This window comes from Xiphias gladius, chromosome 10, assembly GCF_016859285.1.
Source record: "Xiphias gladius isolate SHS-SW01 ecotype Sanya breed wild chromosome 10, ASM1685928v1, whole genome shotgun sequence".
In the NCBI taxonomy this organism is placed as follows: Eukaryota; Metazoa; Chordata; class Actinopteri; order Istiophoriformes; family Xiphiidae; genus Xiphias; species Xiphias gladius.
In genome coordinates, this window is record NC_053409.1 from 11,248,408 (window position 1) to 11,272,082 (window position 23,675).

The 23,675-nt window shown below is 42.6% G+C and overlaps 2 protein-coding genes across 3 annotated transcripts in view; one reads left to right on the forward strand and one right to left on the reverse strand.

Annotated features, from left to right (window-relative positions):
• The first annotated feature begins 2,237 nt into the window (after window positions 1-2,237).
• On the forward strand, window positions 2,238-4,399 carry grem1b (gremlin 1b). The gene is made up of 2 exons (XM_040137584.1): window positions 2,238-2,530; window positions 3,034-4,399. Exon 2 carries the CDS (start codon window positions 3,035-3,037, stop codon window positions 3,581-3,583), a length of 549 nt encoding a protein of 182 aa, XP_039993518.1. The 5' UTR covers window positions 2,238-2,530; window position 3,034; the 3' UTR covers window positions 3,584-4,399.
• Window positions 4,400-5,063: 664 nt separating this feature from the next.
• LOC120795361 (formin-like) overlaps window positions 5,064-23,675 on the reverse strand; it is a 54,730-nt gene continuing 36,118 nt past the window's right edge. For both annotated transcript variants that reach the window (XM_040137238.1, XM_040137237.1), the window contains 5 exons: window positions 19,012-19,104; window positions 14,208-14,259; window positions 8,945-9,094; window positions 7,167-7,248; window positions 5,064-7,055 (listed from right to left, as the gene is read on the reverse strand). In XM_040137238.1, the coding sequence (XP_039993172.1) occupies window positions 7,011-7,055; window positions 7,167-7,248; window positions 8,945-9,094; window positions 14,208-14,259; window positions 19,012-19,104 (422 nt within the window). In that variant the 3' untranslated portion in view covers window positions 5,064-7,010. The remainder of the gene's footprint in view (window positions 7,056-7,166; window positions 7,249-8,944; window positions 9,095-14,207; window positions 14,260-19,011; window positions 19,105-23,675) is intronic.

The following is a 23,675-nucleotide window of genomic DNA, read 5'->3' on the forward strand; positions in this document are numbered from 1 at the left end:
TCTGTTTGGTTGATTTCTTCCGTTTGGAGAAATTATTGGCACTTGTTGGAGCCACAAGGGGGAGTCATACAATTACTTGTCAGACAAGATCAGAGTGACATGTTTGGTGAAACACCTTGTTCATACTGTAACAGGGCTCAGGAATTAATTTCTTTTTTTCAAAACCATAGATGTGAAATGACTATATGGATATAATGTATTAACAGTTTGTTTTTTGTTTTTTTGCAACGTTTCTTTGAACAAAGTTGGTTCTGGTACATGCAAAAAGATTTCTCTAGCATCTCTGGAGATTTCTTCACTAAATAGACGTTTCTATCTGGAAAATAAACTCCCAGCTACTAGTAGAACGGCACAATACAGTTTGTCAACCATCTTAAAGCTTCTGTTGACATGAAAGAAATATTTATTTTTTTTTTTTTGCTAGCAAAGAATCTGAAGTTTCCAGTGATGTGGTGAAGGTCAGAATCATTCCTTGAGCTTCATTCTCCGCAGCCCCTTTGGAGGCTTGTATGCTTTTCACGTGTAGCAGGACAGACTGAACTTGGACAAAATTTCATGTTCAAATCTTCCCTGTTACTGTTACTCCTCAGTATCACTGCAGTGGTCGTAAATGGACTAGAAGCTTGGGCCGAGGCCATGTGTTAAGCAGATGAGTTTCAGGTCAGAAAAGATGCAATGTTAGGCCAACAAGTTTTTTTTTGTTTTTGTTTTTTTTTTTAACCCTGCTGAAGCAGCGTGAAATATATGAACATTTATCAGGAATGTACAGTAGCCCACAAGGAAACTCCAGCAACGGACAATGTTTAAAGTAAAGGGTAATTACGATGCGGGGGAATTTGATGGTAAAAATTCTGCCCCTGGACCAACAGCAGTGTGGGTAATGGAGTTTTATCTTCCAGAATATCGAAAAGAAACAGATCAAACAAATCACATTTTCACTGATCTTGCTATTTTCAGATATTTAAACTTCTCTTTCTATTATAGCGCCCTTTGTAACTGGTTCATAAAGTGTAAGTGATGCTTTATAAATCGTTAATAACTCATTTAATAATCTTTTCTACATCTGTTAAAAGCCTTTGATTTTTAGTTGCCAGGTCGCGAAAAACCTCAGCAGCTGTCCATCCTACATCAGCAGGACACTTGATTATCTCTCTGGATAGTTTTGTAGTTTCTAACGTAGACATTCCGATGGAAAACGAACCCTCCGGAAAACCTGCAGAATATCTGGACCCCAAATCAGTTTGTCAACAGCTTTTTTTTAAATAACACTAGTGGCTTACTAGAAAAAAGCAAGTATTCATTAATAGGTTACCGCCATTTCTACAGAAAGCTCATCCAGTGGGATTTTTCACAACCTGGCAACCCAAAACAGCTACTCTTATTGACTGGTTAAACTGATTTATAAAGCACTGGTAAATGCTTAATAACCAACAAAAAATACCGCTAGTTACAATTTCTAAACCGTTTTTAAAAAGGTGACTTGTTAGAAAGTAGTACCAACCTTTTTTCTTTAATTAATTTGACCAATAAAAGATATTCACATCGATTTAATGACTGAGATCACTGATAACTCATTTGCATAGTGGCCCAATTATTTGAGAAATTTGAGAGTGCGTAAGTAAACGTACTCTTGTGAGCATGCGCAATATTTTAGAAGCTGTGGCTATCTAATGGAGCAAGGAATACTGTCTGTATACCACACTGCATTGCTGCTGCATGCGCCAGGCTCCTGTTTGTGAGCAAAAGAAGTCCGTTTTTACGAATGATGCAGGAAAAAAAAAAAATTGTCAAGCCAATCTGAGTTTCATGGATGCCTCAGTTGACCAGGCTTCTGTCATTCAACGGATCAGTGAAATGAGTTGGGGTCGCTTTCTTGAGTGGAGGTGTGTGGCAGACAGCCAGCGACCGGTGGCTGTGCTGAGGATTCACAGGTGTGCCGTGATGTGGGAGTCCACTTCGCCGGCTGAGCTCGCGCTCAGGGCGCATGCCTGTCCGGCGTTTGCTCGAGGAGCGTGGACGCCCCAGTTCAGTTTTCAAAATGTTGACGTATTTGATAGCATTATCATCAAGCTCCTTGTGATAAAAAAAAAAAAAAGTATCAACCGTTTTACTTTTTCCATGTGCGCCTAAACTTCAGGCCTGTCCGCGCGCAGCTCCCCCCCCCCCCTCCTCCTCCTCCTCCCCTGCCTGCCCTCGCTGTTCCTCGGTTGTCTGTTTTCTTGAAGTGGGTTCAGGGAAGTGTTGAGGGGGCGGATAGTTCTGATTTTCTCTACATCGTGCTTAGCCAATAATGTAGAGGGAACTGTTGTGCACATCTCAGCTGGCAGACATTTAAAAGGGAGACAGTCCGGCGCTGGAGCAATTTGTATTAAACCCCCCTGGCCCCTGTCTATGGAGCGGTTAGTCTCCCACCCATCCGCAGTCCCGCCAGAGTACAGTCGACAGCAGTAGGTGCCTATCACCTCGGAGGGTGCCTTACAGGACTGACAGGATCAGATCATTGCGCTTGTTGCAGTGGAGGCTCCAACAGGTGAGTGAATTTGGACTATTTCTAATCTTAACATCCACGCCGCTTCCTTTTATTTTATTTTTTAAAACTTGGTTTAGCTTTATTGATCATGGGAATTACAAAACTCCATGCTTGTTATCCGCTGCTGTGCATGTGTGGATGCGTGGAAGGTTTATTATATGCATGAGGTAGCTTTTGCTTTGGCTAAATATGGTAGCATTCTTTTGCGTAATGGACAATTTATAGCTTAACGAATGTGAGTTGCCTCATTGTAATTACATGTTAATATTTCTCACTCAGATATTTAGACTGCTGTAATTCAACCATACAGTGATCATGTTTTTGCACTTCAGCTTCGTTTTGCATGTGGTTTCAAAAAAAAGAAAGAAAGAAAGAAAGAAAGAAAAAGAAAAGCGAGCTCTATCTGTGCGTCTTTACGCAGCGTAAAAGCTCTGACAGCTGTGCGTAACCCGTCCAGAGTTGAAACGGGGTAGGTGATGAATTATTTTCTTCTTCCCCCCAAGGATGGCCAGCTCCACGCGTATCCTTTGCAGTATGGTTTTCATCATCGGGTTGCTGTCCTCTCCCGGGGATTCAAAAAGAAATCGGGGTTCGCAAGGCGCCATTCCTCATCCTGACAAAAACAACCCAAACGAATCGGAGCAGCAACCGCAGCCCCCGCAGGCGGGCTCCGGGTCCCGGCAGAGGCAGGGCTCATCCTCACCGGCCGACGAGGTGCTGGAGTCCAGCCAGGAGGCCTTGCATGTGACGGAGCGCCAGTATTTGAAACGGGACTGGTGCAAGACGCAGCCGCTCAAACAGACCATCCACGAGGAGGGCTGCGTCAGCCGCACCATCATCAACCGCTTCTGCTACGGACAGTGCAACTCCTTCTACATCCCCCGGCACATCCGCCGGGAGGAGGGAGCCTTCCAGTCCTGCTCGTTTTGCAAGCCGAAGCGTTTCACCACCATGACTTTCACTTTGAACTGTCCGGACCAGCAGCCACCCACCAAGAAGAAACGCATCCAGCGCGTCAAGCAGTGCCGCTGTATATCCATAGACCTGGACTAAGAACACGCCGCGATGTGATGTGTGTACGCGTGTGTGTCTCGTTCACTTATTCTTCGCGGACAGGGAAAAAAAAAAAGAAAAAAAAAGAGAGGCTGTCACACAGCCAAGAGCACGTGCCTGTCTCCACCTAGGGATATGCTCCACGTATGTGTGTGTATGTATGTATGTACATATATATACGATGATTCTCCTCTTGCACAACGTGCGAGCGAACTTGGACATGCAACTCACAAAACCGATGCTGATCTGCTTGACTTCACTCCTCACCAGTTTGCCAAGTCCGAAAACAAGCACCGCTGCACCGGAACGCTGACTTGGAGGGGGCGCGTTTTAGGCACGGCCTCCCCGACCCCCAGCGGGACCGCACCAAGCCCCGGTTTTTTCCGACAAGCCAACTGTTCCGGACACTCGTCGCGACGGGAACGCATTCCTGTCCAGTTTCGCATTTCGCGCGCGTTGAAATATGTTTGTTGAACTGGATGTTTCCACTGTGTGGAATTCGATGGCTGAGTGGGGATATCTGTAGATGGGGGGAAAATGCGATTTTGTTTCGATATTCCCGGAATCCTTCGGTTAACCTGATCGATTTCTGTGAATTCCGAAGAACACCAGTAAAAAAATGTTTTGGTTTTTTTTTTTGGAAAGTTGAGTGCCTATTCAAATGTAGAGACAACAGGCTTCTTTGTTAGTTTAATGTACGGTCAATGTACAGGGATGGTTAATACAGCATAGAGATGAAATTGTTGTAAAATGTAAAGCCATCTTTGATGTAACCGGTTTGTTTATTCCTTTGATTAAATGATCCAAACATCGAATAAAGGGATGACGGGATATTGCGCATATTATTTGCAACTTTACAGCCATTCGCGTGGGGAGATGCAGTTCACGATGTGTTGACTGCCCCCTGCCCTCCTCCTGCATGGACCCGGTATCTTCACACTCAGAACCTGGAATAAATTTCATCCTAAAAGTATTGGGTTTTATGAGATAGGACGCAGTTGCCTGTTGCAATTATGCAATTATTATTATCAAATGTTGATTTGTTTTTTTTTTAAATGAGAGAACGCATTATTCCTCAGCCATCCAGGCTGAATATCACCCTTATGATATATATATATACAGTAATCCAGAATCTGTATGATTATTTTGGTGTTTGAATAACTGGAAGGTACAGAATGACTCTTAGCGAATCAGCCATTAGGCTAAAACACTGTAATAATGTCCATCTCAATCAGTTCCACGTTTCTAAAATCTGACTTCTCCTAAAGCAAACTTCCCATGGCCTAACCAATTCCTTATGACTGATGTAATTCTGAGTCATAGTTTATTGAACAGCCCTGCAAAACTGTGAATGACATATAACATTTATTTTCTCGGCGGAGGCCTAATGGAAGTGTTGACAGCAGAACATTAAGAGAAACTGGTTTTACACGGATTCCAAAGTGCAAGGCTTCATCCAAAACGAGTCGGATTTGTTGCGGCATCCAGTTGTTTATTCTTGAAATTTAAAACAATTCCATAAAATTACAGAGCACCTATATGAGAGCTACTGAGGGTAACACGAACTGACACACATACATACAGTAGAGGCTACAACAATTCCTTGGTCAGTATCAGCTCAGTTTTTTGTTTCTCAAACCCTCTGAAGTAAAACAGCAGTTTAAAACTATATAATATCTCATTTTTATACAAAATAAACGGCACACGTGAAAGACTTTGGAGGGTAGAAAAAGTAATTCAAGGTGCAGATTTAATGTTACTCTGATAATGGAAGTCTATCTGAGGTATAGCAACTCGCATGGCTTCAGGTGATATGCTTAAATATTCTCATTACCCAAAGTACAACCCTCATCTCTCCGACATACAAGTAACATCCATGTGAAAATATATCTTTCATCTAACTGACGAATCAGGAAGCTTCTTGGTCGATTCAATCACAACTGAAGAAAATACAGCCTCAAAGGGAACAAAGCTGATAAATACATCTTTCCTTACATAAATATACTTTTTCTTGAATGATACAGGAGCGTGGTTACATCTTACATTTGTGAAAATAAAACGTTGAGCTTCATACACTTTATTAGAAATGAAAAAAAAAAAAAATCTAAAGGGATTTCATCATGAGGCAATACGATTCACGAAAGTTGTAACAAGGAAACGATACCCTTGCATAGGAAAAGAGGTGCGAAAAAAGTGCAAGACATCAGAAGAAATGCCGATAACATGGGAGTGCGGCCGATGGCGAGCTACAACATACAACTACTGCAAGCAGGAAAGTGCTTAAACCGGTGCCGGACATACAGCACTCAATGAGGGATTAACAATTTTGCACTAAGTACATTTCAATTCTCGGGTGAGCGGGTGCATGGCCAAAACTGGTTGTGTCCTTCTAATGGTGTGTGTGTGTGTGTGTGTGTGAGTGTGTGAGAAGGGGTCTGAGGCTAGGGGCCAGACTCGCTGCCAGGTTCTGCTCTTCTCTGGCCGTCAGTCTGGTTCAGTGAAAACACGCATTACAGTGAAAACTCCACATACCGATTATGTACGCACGCACGCACGCACGCACGCACCCACACACACACTAACACACACACACACACACGCACTGACTCACTCACACACACACACACACACACACACTCGTTAATACACAACATGTCTTCATCTGCACTTGAAACCCAGCGCAGATCATTTATCATACTCCTAAAACCCGCACGGTCCCTGACGATTCTACAACATGACATATTTACAAGACTTTTAATGGGCCATGGTGAATGAACAGCTATTCACTACAGCAGAGGACACTGTGAGCTGCTTTCCTACTGCCCCGAGAGAAAGATCTGTTTTGTCAACAGGGATTTTCCTCTGAGCAAAAATCAAGGGGAACAGCAACAACGTCTTAACACTTTGATTTTGTTGGAGCATTTTCAATACGCATGCCGTCTCAGGTGGCGCCCGCAGATTTGAAAGGAATGGGTTCTCAAGCTCTTGTAGATCCAGAAGGAATCTCGTGGATGCGTCAGCTGGCACTGTTGTGAATCCCACTGACCCACTGAGACCTTTCAGGAGCTGGGCACTGAGAGGTCACGCCTAGCTGGATGAATGAGGTCAACCTTTAGCCTCTGAGACTCTCATCACTTTGGCTGTGTCAGCCATGCATCCTTGGTGCAGGAGTTCTACAGAGAAGGCTCTACGTGAGGGTGGACGGGGATGGGTGGGGGTGTCCGGTGCAGAGATACAGCAGTGGGAGTAGTAAGAGTCCAGTGAGGTTTTGTTGTGAGTTCGTATGGGGCACAGAGGGCAGTCCAGTGTTTTTGAGGCAGGTGGTAAACGCAGGAAGAATGAGGCCTGCACACTTTCTCACCTGAGATCTCGTCCAACTTTATTACCACCACCACTCATTTCTTCTTCTGCTTTGTCACTCGTCATTTCAGCTTAAGGGCACGCTGGCTTCCTTCTGCCGCAGCCTCTCTTTCTGTTGGCAAGAACCACAAAAAGATCCGATTTACTGATTTCAGCGCTGACACAAAGAAAGAGCAGCTTTCAGGAAACTCCATTTCTCTGCTGTATGTAGATCAGTTCTTACCAGACTGTTGGCATTGATCTTCTTGGTTTCAACTCTCTTCTCCGCTGTGATCTTCTTGATGTTTTCTTGAGCCTCCTTCAACCTATGGGGAAAAAAAAAAATGCTCTGGAACAAAGAAAATGGTACTTGTGTAACTTGTGAAAATAATATAAAGTCAGTGGCCTGTCATCACTGTGTAACTTGCGAAGTTGTTTGTAAGAGCAAGATGTATAAGTATTTCCCTAGGGCACCCTGTCATGGAGCCTTGTAGAGACACAGACACACACACACACACTCACACACTCAGGAGTTTGCGGTCAGTGAAAGCCCCATGAGTGTGAAGCAGTAGAGAATGACAGTGGGTTGATGAGATAATGAGGCAACCTTTAAAAAACACTTGGCTTTTATGAGTGCGCAAACAGTATTTAAAATAAAGTTAATTGTACATAAGCACAGTCAGCTGTGAGTAATGTGGGACGCGATTACCTAATAAACAATTAAGAGAGAGCACATGGATCCATGGCAGCCAACTCGCGAGACAAAGGCTCAGTTCAGAGTGAAGCAGCTTTGACGATGTAAGCGTAGCGTAGGTGTCGAGTGTAAGCTCACATTCTTGATAGGACAACTTCAGAGCGTGAAGAGCCAGGAACGTACTGCATGATACTTAAAACTGCAGCCCAAAGTGACCATGCAGTTTGGCTGGACAGTACCAACAGCTTCTTCCATCGCTTCAGTACCGTTGTTGTCTCCGCATGTGCATCTCTTCATCCGTTCTTCATTCTCCCATAACGCACGGCCTGTAATGGCCACAGGCTGCTGTCCACCTCCTAGTAAAGCCAGGCGGCCGCCAGGAGGGTCTGCCTTCCCTCGGTGGAATGCCCCGCCCTCCCCCTCCCAACCCCCCAACCCTCAGGTCAGAGGAAACATCATAAATTCAGGCACGGGGCCGAGGCCTCAGCTACTCCCGTTCGCCTCCTCTTTGATGGCCCCCCTCTTTGCGTTTAATTACGACCCAGCACCAGAGCATCACCCTCGCACAATTAGTGCTAATTTGACCTGAAGTCCAGAGGTGTTAAGCATCTACCCAAAGGTGACAGAGACGAGAAGTGTAACGTGCGGATGACATGGTTAAGCCTTACGTTATAGGCCAAGTTTGCGTTTTGCTGGGGTGCATCCACTGACACAGAAAGAAGATACTTCACACAAATCTTTCTGCCAGAATTAAAAGTACAATCCTTAAGATTTTCATGTAATCAAACACAGTTTTTATACTATTTACAGTTGCCACTTTGTCAGCAATAGCCATTATTACATTCTGTCATTACCCCTCTATACATTCCTGCTCTGGATTCCAATTGCCTTCACATGCGCATGAAACAACACATGCATGCAATCAAACCCTGTTGTTTTTAATTTGATCTCTGTGATATCAGCCTCACTGTTTTCTGTTCACTCTCCTGACGTTCAATAAGAGCTGCGTTAAGTTACTGCTAATGCAAAAGAACATTTCCGGTAACTGCTGCTTCACACGGGGGGGCTTTTATTATTGACTGACTTCTTTATTAAACAACTTCTGGTTTTGCGTTTGATTACACCAGTTGATCTTTAGCTGCTCGATGAGTGTTTACTGTTGTATCAAACCACACTTGCTGTTACCACTGTAATGAAGGACGTCACCAAATCAGCCAGAGTGTAACTTCTAACAAGTCAGGCTTCACCAGAGGTAGCAGCCAGCTTTTCATGACCCTCACTGGATGGAGAAGTGAGAAATGGAGCAATCTCTCCAGAATCCAACTCACCTCTCCTTGGAGATGTTCTTGCTTTGTCGTATCCAGGTGTTCTTGAAGTCATTGCAAAACTCATACCAGAGCATAAAGACGTACGTCGGGGCCACTTCTTTCTCCCCGGATTTTGGCTTAATACCAAAGTAGCTCACCATGTCCTGGAAACTGTAGATAAAAACAGAGTGGCTGCACAAATACCGTTGTCTTATCATATATAAACACTTCTTATTATATAAGAATTATATATAAGTATATAATTATATACAGTTATATTATATAACAATTAAAGACATAAATTACAGTATGTTTCATTGAATTACTCTAGATTGAAAAGTCAAAGCTGTAAACTAGAAACACAGACAAACAGAGGGTAAAAACAAACACAGACACAGCACACACAGAAAAAGATGGATGGAGAGTCAGGCAGAGAGGCCAGAAACAGAGTTGGAAGGAGAGTGTCCACCCTGCTGGGCCACGGGGGAGAGCCAGTAGCGGCAGCTCCATTATCACATTGACCTCCACAGCCCGCAGGGGAAGACTGCCAGAGGAGACGGAGACTGCCAAGACCAAGCTGCTACTCCTCCAGACACAGCAACACACACGCACTCACACACACACACACACACACACACACACACACACACACACACACACACACACACACACACACACACACACACACACACACACACACACACACACACACACACACACACACACACACACACACACACACACACTCTCACTGTGAACTCACACCTACAGCTCCAGGAACATATTTACTGGCAGACGGTCAAAGATATGAATATGATACAATATGTGCACATGTGAGTTTGCTCAGACAGGTGCGCACACATTAAAAAAAAACAAAAAAAAAGAAAAACATAGCGACACATCAGATCTGTGTGAATAAACAGACCCTGGATTTTCTGTTTTCTGTTCACTAGGCCAGACTGTAGCACTGTTGTAGGCCTAATTCAATTGTAACCAAATCTGAACTCTTTGCAAAGCTCTCAGCAGCACACACAAGGCTTGAAAAGCAGCCTGCTGCTTCAGACTCCCTCCCTAACCCAAACATGAAAGACATTTTCTAGCCGTGGCCGTCAAAGGGTCAGTAAAAGTTGGCTATGATTCAAGGGATGCTCCCTGTCCCGTTGACACCCAGATAGGTTCTGACCTCCAGATGCTAAGTGGCTTTTCGCAACGCTAATCTAAGACATGCTCATGTTTTGTGAAACGGTGCAATATGCGGCCCAGACGGCATCCTAAAAGCTGTGGAGAAGAAAAAAATTAAAAAAGGGATCCTGCGTGAGCCTGCTTCCCATTTCCCAGAGATGCGTCATTTCGCTGGGATGCTCAAAAAAGGAGAGCGCTCTAGATCATCCTGTATGCCACAGAAGAAATCAGAGGCTCTTGGATGTTTAGATTGACCAAACAGACGAGCCGTCCTAAGTAGCTTTGTTGCAGCCAGCCTGGTCTGGCATGATGAACAGGGTCTCTTCTCCATCAGCTCCTCTCCTGACCCTGGGTCATCATGTCAAAGCATGCACAAATCAAGCAACAAGCTTTTCCTTTTAGCCCTCTGAGCATATGCAACAAGCAGATACACAAAGCTTCACTCAAAACAGATGCAAACACACTCACACATGCAAGGATACCTACAACATATAAACAAAATCAAGCAGAACTGAGTTCATGTGCGAGCACAGAATAATTACACTTATACATACATGCACAAACACACACACACACACACAAACTTTTGTAATTCATGCTATGATGCCATTGCCGTGAGAGGGTTTACAGCAGCACCCACAGCCAGCATTCCTCACTGACAGCTATAAAAAAAGACCCATTACAAAACCATGAGCAGCCGTGAGAATCGGGAAATATTTGGACAGGCAACTCTGCATTCCTTTGTTTCCAGAGTAAAAAGATTACAGAAGTAAACTGCATGTTGTTGGCCGAGTCAGCAGAGGCACTACGCCATTTTGTGCCATTGTCTTCATAAAATGCCAGAGAAGACTACACCAACTAGCTTCCATGAAACCATAACTGCATGGTGGCTGTCGAGGCGGCAGTCGGGCCAAATGAAATTGAGCATGATGGGGGAGAAGAGAACTTAATGAGACGGAACTGAGGACAGCACCAGAAAACCTCAATGGGACCAAACTTGAAGCAGACAAATTAGGGCTGCAAGTCGAGGAAAAGGCCTCAGTGCTCGTCATGGATAGGCTGTGCGCCCCAGATAATGGTTTTTACAAAAAGTGAAAACCCAGAGATGAACTTGATAGAGCTGTCTTTCTCATGAGAATGACACTATTGGTCATTCAGACGACTGAATTTTGTAAACTGACGAAAGGATGATCACAACGATCACATGAAACTTTCGCTCAGCCCGTACCGTACAAGGTGACATTTTCCCTGAGCTTCATTGTAAAACAAATCTGGAGCAAACTGTGATTAAAAATGAACAAGCTGAGCTTTTCAAGTTGTTGTTTTACATGTGGGAAATGTTTTACCTCAAGTAATGCATAAGGTCACTGCACCAACGTCAACTACATTATTTCATATGTGACTGTGCATACATTTGCCATAGACATCTGATATGTATCGATACTGGAATAAGGCTAAGAGCCCAGAGCATCACGAGTTGCTCTGTGAGGCTGTGCACAGCAGTCCTTTGAGCGAAATGGTAACGCAAGCAGGGTAACATGCTCACAATGACAATGCTAACCTGCTAATATTTAGCAGGTATAATCTTCACCATGTTCGCCGTCTTAGTTCAGCATGGTAGCTGGTTTTTGCAGGTATTCATTCCCAAACCAAAGTGTTGGAAAACTTAAAATTTTAACCCTGAACTCTGAAAAGTTATATTTCTGACAGACCAACTGAAATCCATACAGCCACACCAGTGGCATGGCTGAAAATGATTAGGGCTATATATACACATTTGATACGAGTGCCAATACGATACCCGAGTTGCCAATACTAAAATACTTTTTTCCCCCACTTTACTTTTGAGGAATTTAAAATTCTTTACCTACAAAACTGCGACTGAAAATCGTTGAATAAAAACACAAGCAGCCATGCAAAACCTTCACCTGAAAAAGACGGTCTTAAAATGGCAAAACTCCAGTTTATATCAACAAGTGTCCGATCAAATAGTGGAGTCAAGGCAGTTTTATTAATATTGCCCAAAATCACTCATGTCCATGGGTAAGGATAAGCAAGGTAGAGTAAAAATCTGACCTGACATTCAGCTTTTGGCGCTCGACGGTAGAGCTCAAACAATTTGGCAATTGATCAGAGTCGTACGATTGAAAATTAGTTGCCAACTATTTTGATAATCGATTATTCATTAAGTTATTATTCCAAGTTAAATTCTTAAGTGGTCATTAATTTAATATCTTTGATGTTTAGACTGGTGGTCGGACAAAACCGGCAATGTGAATTTTCGTGGACATTTTTCACTATTTTCTCTCATTTTATAGACCAAATGAGTAATTGAGAAAATAAGCAGCAGATTAATCAACAGAATAGTTGCAGCCCTGTTTAACAGTTTTCATTACTCTGTGCTACGGACACATTTAGGTCAGAGCCAAACATTACTGAGGTTTGACACTCAGCCATAATTCTTGTCCATATCCCGATGCCGATTCATATCACCCTGCCCCACTCACTCACAGGCGTCTAAACTCACTGACTCTTCTTGAGGCTGAGGTATTAGGTAGCAGTAAGGATGTGCTGTCTGTTTCCTTTATTAACACAGAGCCATAATATTTGTTTCTCCTGCTGCTGTTGTGTGTTTGTGTGTGATTCTTCCTCACAGCGCATGCAGATGTGGCCAGGGCCCCCAGTGCCCGCTGACGCCGCCATATTCATCAAGCACGTGTCTTTTTTTTTAGTGGCTCTGTGGTGGGAACCTGAGAGCGAGCCCCCCACCCTTCCCTCCTGCTCTACCTAGCGCCAGTCCGCCAGCCTTCGTCTTTAGATGAAATTAAAGGAAAACTTCATTAAAGGCAAAAAGGTGCTGTCAGCCGCGGGGCCCTTTTGATCAATATTTCCCCCCCAAGCTCAACACCTCCATTACAGTGGTGTCACTCGCGCACATGAGGGTGCACGTGGGGACACGCGCAGGTGTGCGCGCGCACACACACACACACACACACAGAGACACAAACACACAAACGCACACACGCCAGTCCAGTCCAGTGAACAGAGTAATCGCTATAAGGTGAGGGTGGCAGTGAGGGACCAGGACAGAGAGCGAGAGGTGCAGTCTCCCCTCAGGTGCCCTCTTGGCTTGAAAACAGCAACATGAAACAGAACACTTCGGAACCATTCACCGAGTTGTAGTGTTGTCCAAAGCAATCAACATCCTGATCGTTTATAGTTTCCATTTTCTTGCAACAGGCGTCTTTCCCTTTCTCCTTTATGTGTTTTCATGATTTACTTTGGAAGTGGGAGAGTTACGATATAAAGCAAACAATTCTGCTCTCTATCCAAACAAGGCAAAAATAATCTATTTGCTTTGTTTGTCTGCTCCACCATCTTTTTCCAATATGAAATGTTCCAGATATGATTTTGCTCGGACAGCGAACTCAGCGGCTGCCAGTGTGTCTTGCGTCTATAAATCAGATGCCTCTCAGAAAACTCTTTGGGAGTCTTCTGCACAAAACATGGCAGATAAGAATGATATGAACTGAAGGGGAGGAAGCACAGGGTGTTCAGTCTTAACATACAGTATGCCGCACATTATTTATGTGTAGAAATTCGTTGCTGTTTCTGTTAAGGACGGTCTCTTGTTTATTTGTCCTTAGACAAATTACAAAAGACCTAGAAGTTAGCACAGATGCATTTTATACTTGAAATATCTCCTTGTGCGCATAAAAAATTGTGCTAAATCCTTCGAAATAAATCACTTCATCCCGCAACTTTCCACTCAAGGTTGGACTTTCTCACCAAACCAGTGAAACCATGATACTGAGAAGCCCCTACATCTTACCAGAAACTTTATCAGCTGCCTCTAATAACTGTATACAACTATACAAATAGCAAGCATTAGTGCTGTCAGATACCAGCCATCTTATCTATGTGAAGCATGCCAAATAACTCAACACTGTTATGTGGTGTTTGCAATCCATAACACTTGTCTGAATTCCCTTGTTGAGCGATGAAATCCAAAGGAATTATAATTATTTTCTATCCAAACATGATATTTCATTCATAATTTCAAATGCGGCTCAACTTGGGTTTGTTAAAGTCGGTTTCCTACCTGTTCTGTGCTGAATTGAGCTGGTCCTCTTCAGCTGAATGCTCCTTTTGAGCTGTAAAAAGAGAAAATGTCAGATTAATACAGATTATGGGACATGTTATGGGGGCTTTTGGTGACATAGACGACAGCTACTGAAAACTCATCCCAGGTCACCAGTGGAGTCCAGAGGGGGGCACTGTGTTCATTAGCCATTCTTAGAGTTGTCAAGCGAAGGGAGGAGGAAGAGGAGGAGGAAGAAGAGGAAGAGGAAGAGTAAGAGGGGGCTTTGGGTTGAGATGTCATTGACAAAGCTAACATATGATCCGAGTGACAGTTAAGCGCATTGTAAAGTTTGACATGCGTCGGTGGGTGCTGACGCATGAGAGTGTGAGCCTGTGACGCCTGGGCTCGGGGCGGGGAGTGGGGGTCTGTTTGTGAACGTGTGTGTTTGTGAACGTGTGTGTCCACATACATGTGCACGCTCTAAGCAGAGCTGAAGCAGGGGCGCAGGGTTGAGCAGAGAGGCCTGGGAACTGGAGGCTCCTGTGGACTCTTGCCATGTAAAAGTGTCTAAATGCAAGGCAGATGTGTGCGGCGGGCCAGGCCGAGGTGCAAGAATTTATCTAAGGCCAGAGAGTGCCTGTGATCTCAGATTTATTGCATTTTTCCAGATTCATCCTTTTTACAATGATGGGGGACCTTTCCTACTTGAAGATTTAAGAGGGGGAAGTCTCCAAAAAATTGTTCAAAGGCAGGTTTGGGGGTCTTCTGGGAGAAGGTGAGCTTACGCCTCCGACCAATCAACCTTTTTACTTCTTTTTTTTTTTTTTTTTTTGTACATGTACGTGGGCAAGGGGGCGTTTTTTTTTACATGTATGAGGTAAACCTAATGAAGGGGGTGGTGGCCATGTCTGGGATAGAGCGAGGAGGGGGGGGGAGAGAGGAGAGGGGCCGTGACCAATGGCGTTAGTCTCAGTGGGGGTCAGGCTGGCGCCTGAGGTACCTCTCTGGTGCGACTGTGCAGAGGTGGCACTGGAGCCGAGAGGCTGAGGGAGAGAAAGAGAGAGAGAGAGAAAGAAAGAGAGAGTGGCCCAGAGTGAGAGGATGTGTGAAGTTTCTCTTCCTCCGCTCCCTGTGTAAACATGAAACCAGTAGTCGCTAACTAGAAAGTTATGAGACGTGCATGCTGAGAGGGACAATAAATTAGGGCTTTAAAACTCTGACACACTTTTCCAAACCGCTGCTTTACCTAGCAGCCAGATAACAGGGAGATAGAGAGCGATCTAAGAGGGATGCCGAGGATTTCCATAAAGCATCCTCTTCCATTTCTCTGTACTACTTCTGTTTAGGACTCAGATGCATCTTTAAGACTTCATCAAAAACAGGACCCTTGGAGAGCTGCTATCCGCAAATGTCATACGCGCTATGTAATTCGGTCACAAGTGGAATTTGGGTTATTGGGTTGCGACTTACTGACAGCAAAACGGATGTGATGATACACATGAATTTCCTAAGAGAGCCAGTGAAATGAGACTTGCCCAAGCTGAGATTAAAAGCAGGAATTTGTTTTCAATTAGTCATGGCGTGTATTCAACATGAAAAATATGCCGGTCAGAGTATCCCCAGAGGTTTCAAAGAGCTCCTATTAACAAGAGAAGGTGGTTGATTAGATGCTGGAACTACTGCATTCAGATCAGGGAAAGCTTTTTTCTCCTTTTTTATGAAACCTTATACTTTTGGATGAGAGAAACAAATTGTACTGGAAATACAAAGCCAAATTCCAGAAAGTCAGTGAGCGAGATCAGATCAACTATGTAAAATCCAGAGTATGCACACTTAATACAGCATTCAGGCAAATTCAAATGGAAGAAAAAGGGCAAATTCCAGAGCGTACGTAGGACTTGGCTTTTAAGAGGAGCAAAAACAATGATGGAGAAAGGCCTTACAAGATTTCTGAGGTATCCCTTGTCAGATCTGGGAGAGATCACACAGTCAAGTTTAAGCGGCAGAGCGCAGGGCGTTTGGGTTCACCTTGCAGGCCCCGCGGTGCGCGTCTCCGCAGCCTGGCTTACGGGTCAGTGCTACTCAGAAACACAACTCTCTTTGCAAAGTTCTGTCTCTATCTGTTCACTCTCTGTTATACTTTGCTCCTCACGTACAAGGAAGAAGTTATGCTACACAGTTCATTTCAATATCCAAAATCATGTGTCAAACACATGTGTCTGTGGTCAGCCCTCCTGAGTGTCTACCCAGGTGAGAAATTCACTGATTCGCTGATGAGTCAGAGTTTAAGAGTCTCCGATACGCTTTGATGTGAGAACTGTTGCTTTGTTTGCGCCTTCTGAAGTCATGGATTCATCACGAACGATGATTAAGACACCGTTCCTCCTAAAGCATGGGCAACAGCTCGAGGAATTCTGTTTATGAAAGAAAGGTTTACAAGTATTCCACTGGAAAGTTTATGTTCAAGATGTGCCTTTGCAAACCAATGCTGTTTTATAGACAGTGGCAACCGCAGTGATTTTAAAAGCCTTCAGATATTTTGCGATACTTGCCAAAGCTCAAGGGAAAACTTTAGCACTCAGAAGTAGTCAAGGTGGATAAACTAACTAGAACAATGTCATGGCACAGACCTGGTATGCAATAACAAACATCTTTTCAGGAATTATACAGCAAACATGGACTCAAAATTCTCACCCTGCCCTAGAAACGTATGGCTAAAATCTCCTGGCCAGATACCTCATCTGACTCTTTACATAGAGAGAGGGACTCTACTGTGCTGCACACACTGTGGGCAGCTTACCAACCTTTAATGTAGGCTACTTGTTGCATGATAGAGGCACTTGACTTGACTCTGCTGAGGACACACACTGTAAAAACATTAGTCTTTCACTCCAGAAAGAGAACTAAAGAGCTGCTTAGCCCAAATGACAAAAAAATGTATGTTTTAGTGGTAACTATTCGTGCAGATATTTTGGTTCTGGTCTGCCTCGAAGATGTCCGCTGCCGTCCCAATAAAATGGAAGTCAATGGAACTTTGTTTGTGGTGCTCATGACGCTGACCCTCGCTCGCTGCTGCTGAGTTCACTGTCGTCGGGCGCTGGAGCTCAGTGAGCATCCGATGTGCTTTGGCTTCGCTTTGACAGTGAATACTCGGGGAAGCTAACTAGCTTTATTTCAGCCTTTGGAGGGCACTGATGACGTGTCTGGTCTACCCTGCAGGCTTCTTTGTGGTGTGCAAGAAACGTTGAGGTTTTCACTCAGCAGCAAAGTAATCAGGACAGATGGTGGAAGTGGCAGGAAGTGGAGGTTTGCCTCCACCGCTTTTTTGGTGACACTTTTACTGTTTATTTATGCACAACTAGATCTAGTGATGTGACAGCAGGAGAAAGAGATGGAGCCCTCTGTGGCAAACTTAGACGCCTTAATGGCATTCACTCGAATACGAGGGAAGGTTTGTGTATAATAAAACTTGAAATAAGCATATGGGTGTCTAATGGGCAGCATGGACCATCACTTTAATGATAACGGAGCCATAACTCATGGAAATGTGTACATAGTCACTTTCAGTAATGGAACTACCATTGTACTTGTGTTTAAAAAGTAGAGAAGTTTGAGCTTTGAATCAGATGTGGTGGGATTCTGTGTTTCCTTTTTTTGTGTTTGTTTCTAGGGATTCTCATCCCTCCAAAGTGAAGTTTGTAGACTTGATTCTTTCCAGTAGGAAGGCACGAATTTAGGATATTTTATCAGTATGTTACAAGTGGAAGCTACTACAACAATTATATAAAGGTGGGATGGAAGAAGGTAGGAGATCGCTTGTGTCTTGGTCAGAAAGGGGACAGACGGCAAATGATCAGTGTGTCGGGGAAGCTCTGCTCCTGTCCCGGTGGTCCCCAGGCCTGATCCACTAAGGCCGGCCAGTCTTTACAAGGCCACAGCCAGAGATGTCCTGCCAGCTTTATGGCAGCCGAGAGTACATGAGAACCATGTTAGAGGCAATGTGATCCCTTCTACAGGCCTGTAGACCCCTGTCCTCATGCTGTCTTACAGCGCACTGAGACGCCCTCTCTCAGCAAGAACACACACACACACACGTACACACACACACACACACACACACACACACACACACACACACACACACACACACACACACACACACACACACACACACACACACAGATCCTGCACCACCCAGCTGACATGGCAAAAAAAGAAAAAAAAAAAACAAACAAAAACTAAAACATAATTATACCTTTTGCTTTTTAAAAGGTCCCATGCTGTGTGGCTCGGTGAATAAGGGGCTTTTCTAGTTCTGTGAGCTCAGTTTCATGACTATCTCCTCACTCACTAAGAATTTTCATTACAAGTTTACATGAGTCAGGCCAGCTTATAATCAGGACTCGGGGCAAACATCCATCATCGCTATCTGGCTATCTGGCAGTCAGGACTTCATTGTGTGTCACTGTCCATGATTTGGAGGGATTGGGAGAAGATTAAACAATTTATCCCTTGTGAGTTGGGGGGAGGAATAGAAACTATTTTGGAGACAATCAGAAAAAAATGTAATGTAAAACAGAGCTACAAAATTAAAGGGACATTTATTTGAATACATTTAGTGCAATTTACATCTTTTAGGAGAAGAACCTCCTTATTGTTTATCGTGGAATTATAAAAGTAACTATGAGGTGAAGAACAAAATTAACAAGTTTTTAACCAGCGTACCATATATGGAATGATGTTTCTCTGATTACTGTTGTCTACTGCTATGCAGAAAAAAAAAAAAAAAAAAAAAAAAAAGACGAATCTTAGCTTCATTCACCTGCAGAGATAAATCCCTTCATCTTCTCCTGGAAGGGCTGGAGGTGTTCCTCTGACGAGTTGGCACACACCTTCTGCACTTCCTTCTCACAGGCTGGAGGAGAGAATAGTAAAGAGATGGGACGGACATGATAAATGACCACAAAGGCAGAATAAGATTTAAAGTGGGAGGAAAAATGAGCCGAAAGTGTTAATGTAAAAGTCATTCAGGGATATTATTAAAAACTGGAAAAAAGTAATTATTAACATGATGTAGTTAAACACTGTGAAATTAGGGTTCATCCAAATGTGGTGAAGACAAAGACATGATCACTAAAAACGAGCTTGGTCTGTCTTTTAAGTAAGAAATGATCATTCCAGTAAAAAAAGGCTAAAACATTTAACTTGATCTATAGCTTATTCCCAAAAATAGATTTGATTTGATACATGATTTATTGCTATTACCCTCTCTTTCTGTAAGTGTCTTCTTTCTCCCTTTTTTTTTTTTTTTTTGGCACTGTGGATTAGTGCACTGAGAAACAATGTGGGATGCACTCCCTTACTTAAATGAATAGAAAACAAGAGGACAAAAAAGGAAATTTCAGGTCACTTAAAGTGTAAACAGTGTGTGCTTTCGAGTGGGATTTTAAAAATGAAGTTGTAGATTTATTTGTATTTTGGTTATTTAGTTACTCTTCTTCCCGCTTGGCGGGGAGCATCCCATGGTTTACGTATCAGTAATACTTGTGTGTTGTTTTACATGTTTTACACTGCAGTGGACAATAAAGTTGTGTTGTACTGCACTGTATCCAGCGCCGTCTGTACATGTGAGTGCAGCAGATGTGTTTGTTGTTTGTGGACGGGGTTTTTCTTCGCGGTGCCAAATGACGCAACTCGCATGAGCTCAGACGAAACGGCCGTGACTGAGTGTTTTCCTGTAAGCCTGGGTTACTACACTATACACACATAGACGCCTGGTGAAGTGACTTTTTGCACATTCCTCTAACCTCATTATTGGCTGCAATAAATACCTAAACTTGCTTATGACTGCATATCTAAATTGTCCTGCAACACAACAAGAGCATTAACCGGTCTGGCTGCTGTCTCACTTCACTGCGTCGCTGCTTTTTAGGTCTGAGTTTGGCTCTCATGTGTTTGCATGTGGAGCCGCTGCACCTGCAGTTCAGTAAACTCACTCTATTACATCTTGGACGTCTTTATAAATCAGACAGGAAACACAAGGCCTGAGCATTAAAAGTGTGGAGTAACTACGTGCAGCCTCACAGTCTGGATTCCAGGACACTTTTTACATTGAGGGATAGTGAGAGCCAGAAGTTATCAAAATAAAAAACAGAAATCAGCAACCATACAAACATCACAACCAAAATATCCTGTTTGGACAAACCACAGAACCGTACCAGAAATCCCCCAGTGCAAAAGGACCCATTAAGACAATGTTTAAAACACAGAGCCTACAATTTAGAGGCGGCCCTCTTTCAAATGTGGTCCAGACAGCAACGGCCGCAAGGAGGAAGCCCACAAAAACACAGCAGCTGTAAAGAATGAAAACTAAAAGCTGCGGTTTGAGACATTGTGTTGGAGTGATAAGACATTTTTTGAAGGTGCATTCAAAAGGCGGATTCTCCTGTATCAGGCTAAACACAAGACCTCAGAACTTAAGGACCGTTGCTAGAGATGTTTAAAGTTCTTCCGTTGTCACAAACGAAGCCAAAATGTGTGTTAATGGAGCAGTGAATGTTAATATGGTCCTCTTTTGCACAAACAGAAAAGTACCCATCTCACAAACTTTGATGGGACAAGCCAAGAGAAATCCGATTCAACAAGAGAGAAAATTGTTGTACTGCTGTATTATCTTTTCATTTCATCTATTTTTACAGTATTTTCATGTATATTTTGCTTTTAGAAATGTTTTTGTAAAAGCTTTTATTAAAGTAATTACATACATAATTATATGTATTATACGTACATAATCTCTGCTTGGATGGGCTGCATAAATAAAAAATATCAATATTTTTTTATTTTTTTATTTTCTGTATTCCTTAACATTTGGACTAATAGCGTAATTTTGACTGAATGGTTAATAATTCACAGGCTTAGTAAGATTTTGCTTAAAAATGCAAAATTAGCATCTATCTATGTATATATCTCCAACGACCTGACTGCTTAGAACTCAAATCTTACATATAATTTAATCAGTGGTAACTCCATTTTGGATTTTTAATATCACAGTAAATGCATAACCATTTGTGTCAATAATAAAAAAAAGTGAGAATTAAATAATTCAAACTAAAAATAATAATTAAAAGGAAATTATATCTTGGATTAACATCATGGCTATTATTACAGTAGTTATATACATTGGTAAATATTTAGAAATGATACTGACTCATCATAACTGAAATGCACGTACAGATGTAGTTTGACTAGTAACAATATAATTTATATGATGAAAACATAACTATCTGCAATCAGAGACTGAATGGAAGTCAATGGTAGTTTTGTCTCTAATAATTCAATTAGAGACCAACAGAATTTATATTTTGACTAATCCGACCTGAATAATGCACATTTATAATTCATATTTCAATTACAAATTAATTATACATTATAAAATACACACACACACACACACACACACACACACACACACACACACACACACACACACACACACACACACACACACACACACACACACACACACACACACACACACAAAAATAACAGTTTAACTAGTCAGATAGGATATCTGGACGATTTTTCTGGTTAGTGTAATGTTTTTTATATTTTTATTTTTTATAAATTATATTTACATAGTATAAAGTGATAACAAAAATCTGATACAAATATCTAATAATCCAAACTTTCTCACCCCTATTTGTTAAGTGTTAAAATAGCTTGTCATACATTTTATCAAGGGAACAGTTCTGACCCGTAATTTCAGTATTAAAGGATATCTCGTAGTTGCTTCTCTGTTCGTGATCAGTGGGGCAGAGACATGGTGGGAAATTTGACAACAGCAACAGCTACAATGCAGTCTCGACTCTCGGCTGCTGGTGGCACAGTTTGCACCATCAGACACTCTGTCCCGTCATGCAGCCACAGGGGGCTAGTTTCCCAGCAGAGACAGACAGGATAACGGTTGGAGACAGAGCTCGGATCTTTAATGGCCTTACACTATTACTACAAATGAGATTACAGGCAGTGGACTCGGCATCTTTAGAACTGGGGTGCTAAAGAGTCAAGACATTATTCTAATAATTGATCATGGATTTGTGTATGGCTGTAAATCACTTATTTAACCACTTATCTAACCTTTGTCCCGATGGGCATTAACTGATTGATTGACGAGTGTTTTATGGATGGCGTTAAACCAGCAAAAAATTAGAGCTTTGATTTGAACAACAATGTGCAAAATCATCCAGTAAGAGCCACAGGTAAAGTTGGCCACACTGTGGGGATAAACAGACTGTATCAAAGCCGAGGCGCTCGAGCAACACTTACAAACATGCATCTACCGTATATCTCTGCGACCATAGGACAAGCCGTCATATCTGAACGGGAGAGAGTCGACTTGCCTTTGCATAATGTGAGGGGGTGATAGTGGTGGGAAGAGAGAGCCTTCTGATCCAGGATTTACCCACTGTGGTCTGTAAAACGGGTGACTTTGATGTCAATATGTACTTGTGATTTTAGTGCAGTGGACAACAGACCCCACTGCATCCACCAGGAAACACATCAAAACAATACTGAACTGTGCGTGTGGATTAGTGAAAGTGCTTAAGCAGTGGATGGGGAGCCCTTTTTTTTGCACCTTGTTGTAAAATCAGCTGGCAACTGATCTTTTCAATTTTACAACTACCTGTAGGTAGAATCAGATGGTGAACATCTTAGTCCCTGCTGCAAACAACATTTTGGAGGTGCTTGGTAAATATTTTATATTTTATCAGAGGTTAAACCAGTGCACTGTTCCAGCATGGCATATTCTAGTTGTTTCTACCTGGAAAGTGAATTCTCTCACTGATCCCCAATTATTTTCAATGAAGCAGTTTTCAGTGGGTTTGTAAAGCAGTTAAAAAAATTATATATTAGTTTGAAATTTGATCAGACTGGATGTATAAATGTACTTGTACTGTTAACCTAAAAATAATGAATATAAAATTACTTTTGGATATAGTAATTAGTCCGTTTTAAAATGCATACTGCTTTTAAATTTCATTAATACACTTACTGCCTAACAATGTGAATTCATTTGTTTCCTGTCTATAGATTATCAAGCTGCTGGATGGGAAGCGTTCACAAGCAGTTGGCATCCTCATATCCAGCCTGCATCTGGAGATGAAGGACATTCAGCAAGGTGAAAACTATTTTCTGGTGTCAGCCGGCTCAACTTTTCTAGAGGCTTGTGCACACCACAGTATGATATCAATTTGATCTCTTTCAAGGAATGAGCTCCTATTTAGATTTTACAGTAGTAAACTGGATTTACAGTCCCATTCAACAATAAATTGTGGATGACTCCTGATGAAACGCAGATGGAGTTATTTTTAGAGAAGAGATAGTGTGGAGAGCCCTGCAGCAGAGCGTTATTTCCTACCAGTTGACAGCTACTAATTTGTAGCTATAACTAGAGACAATTTTTTTTTTTTTTTTTTTTTGGGGGGG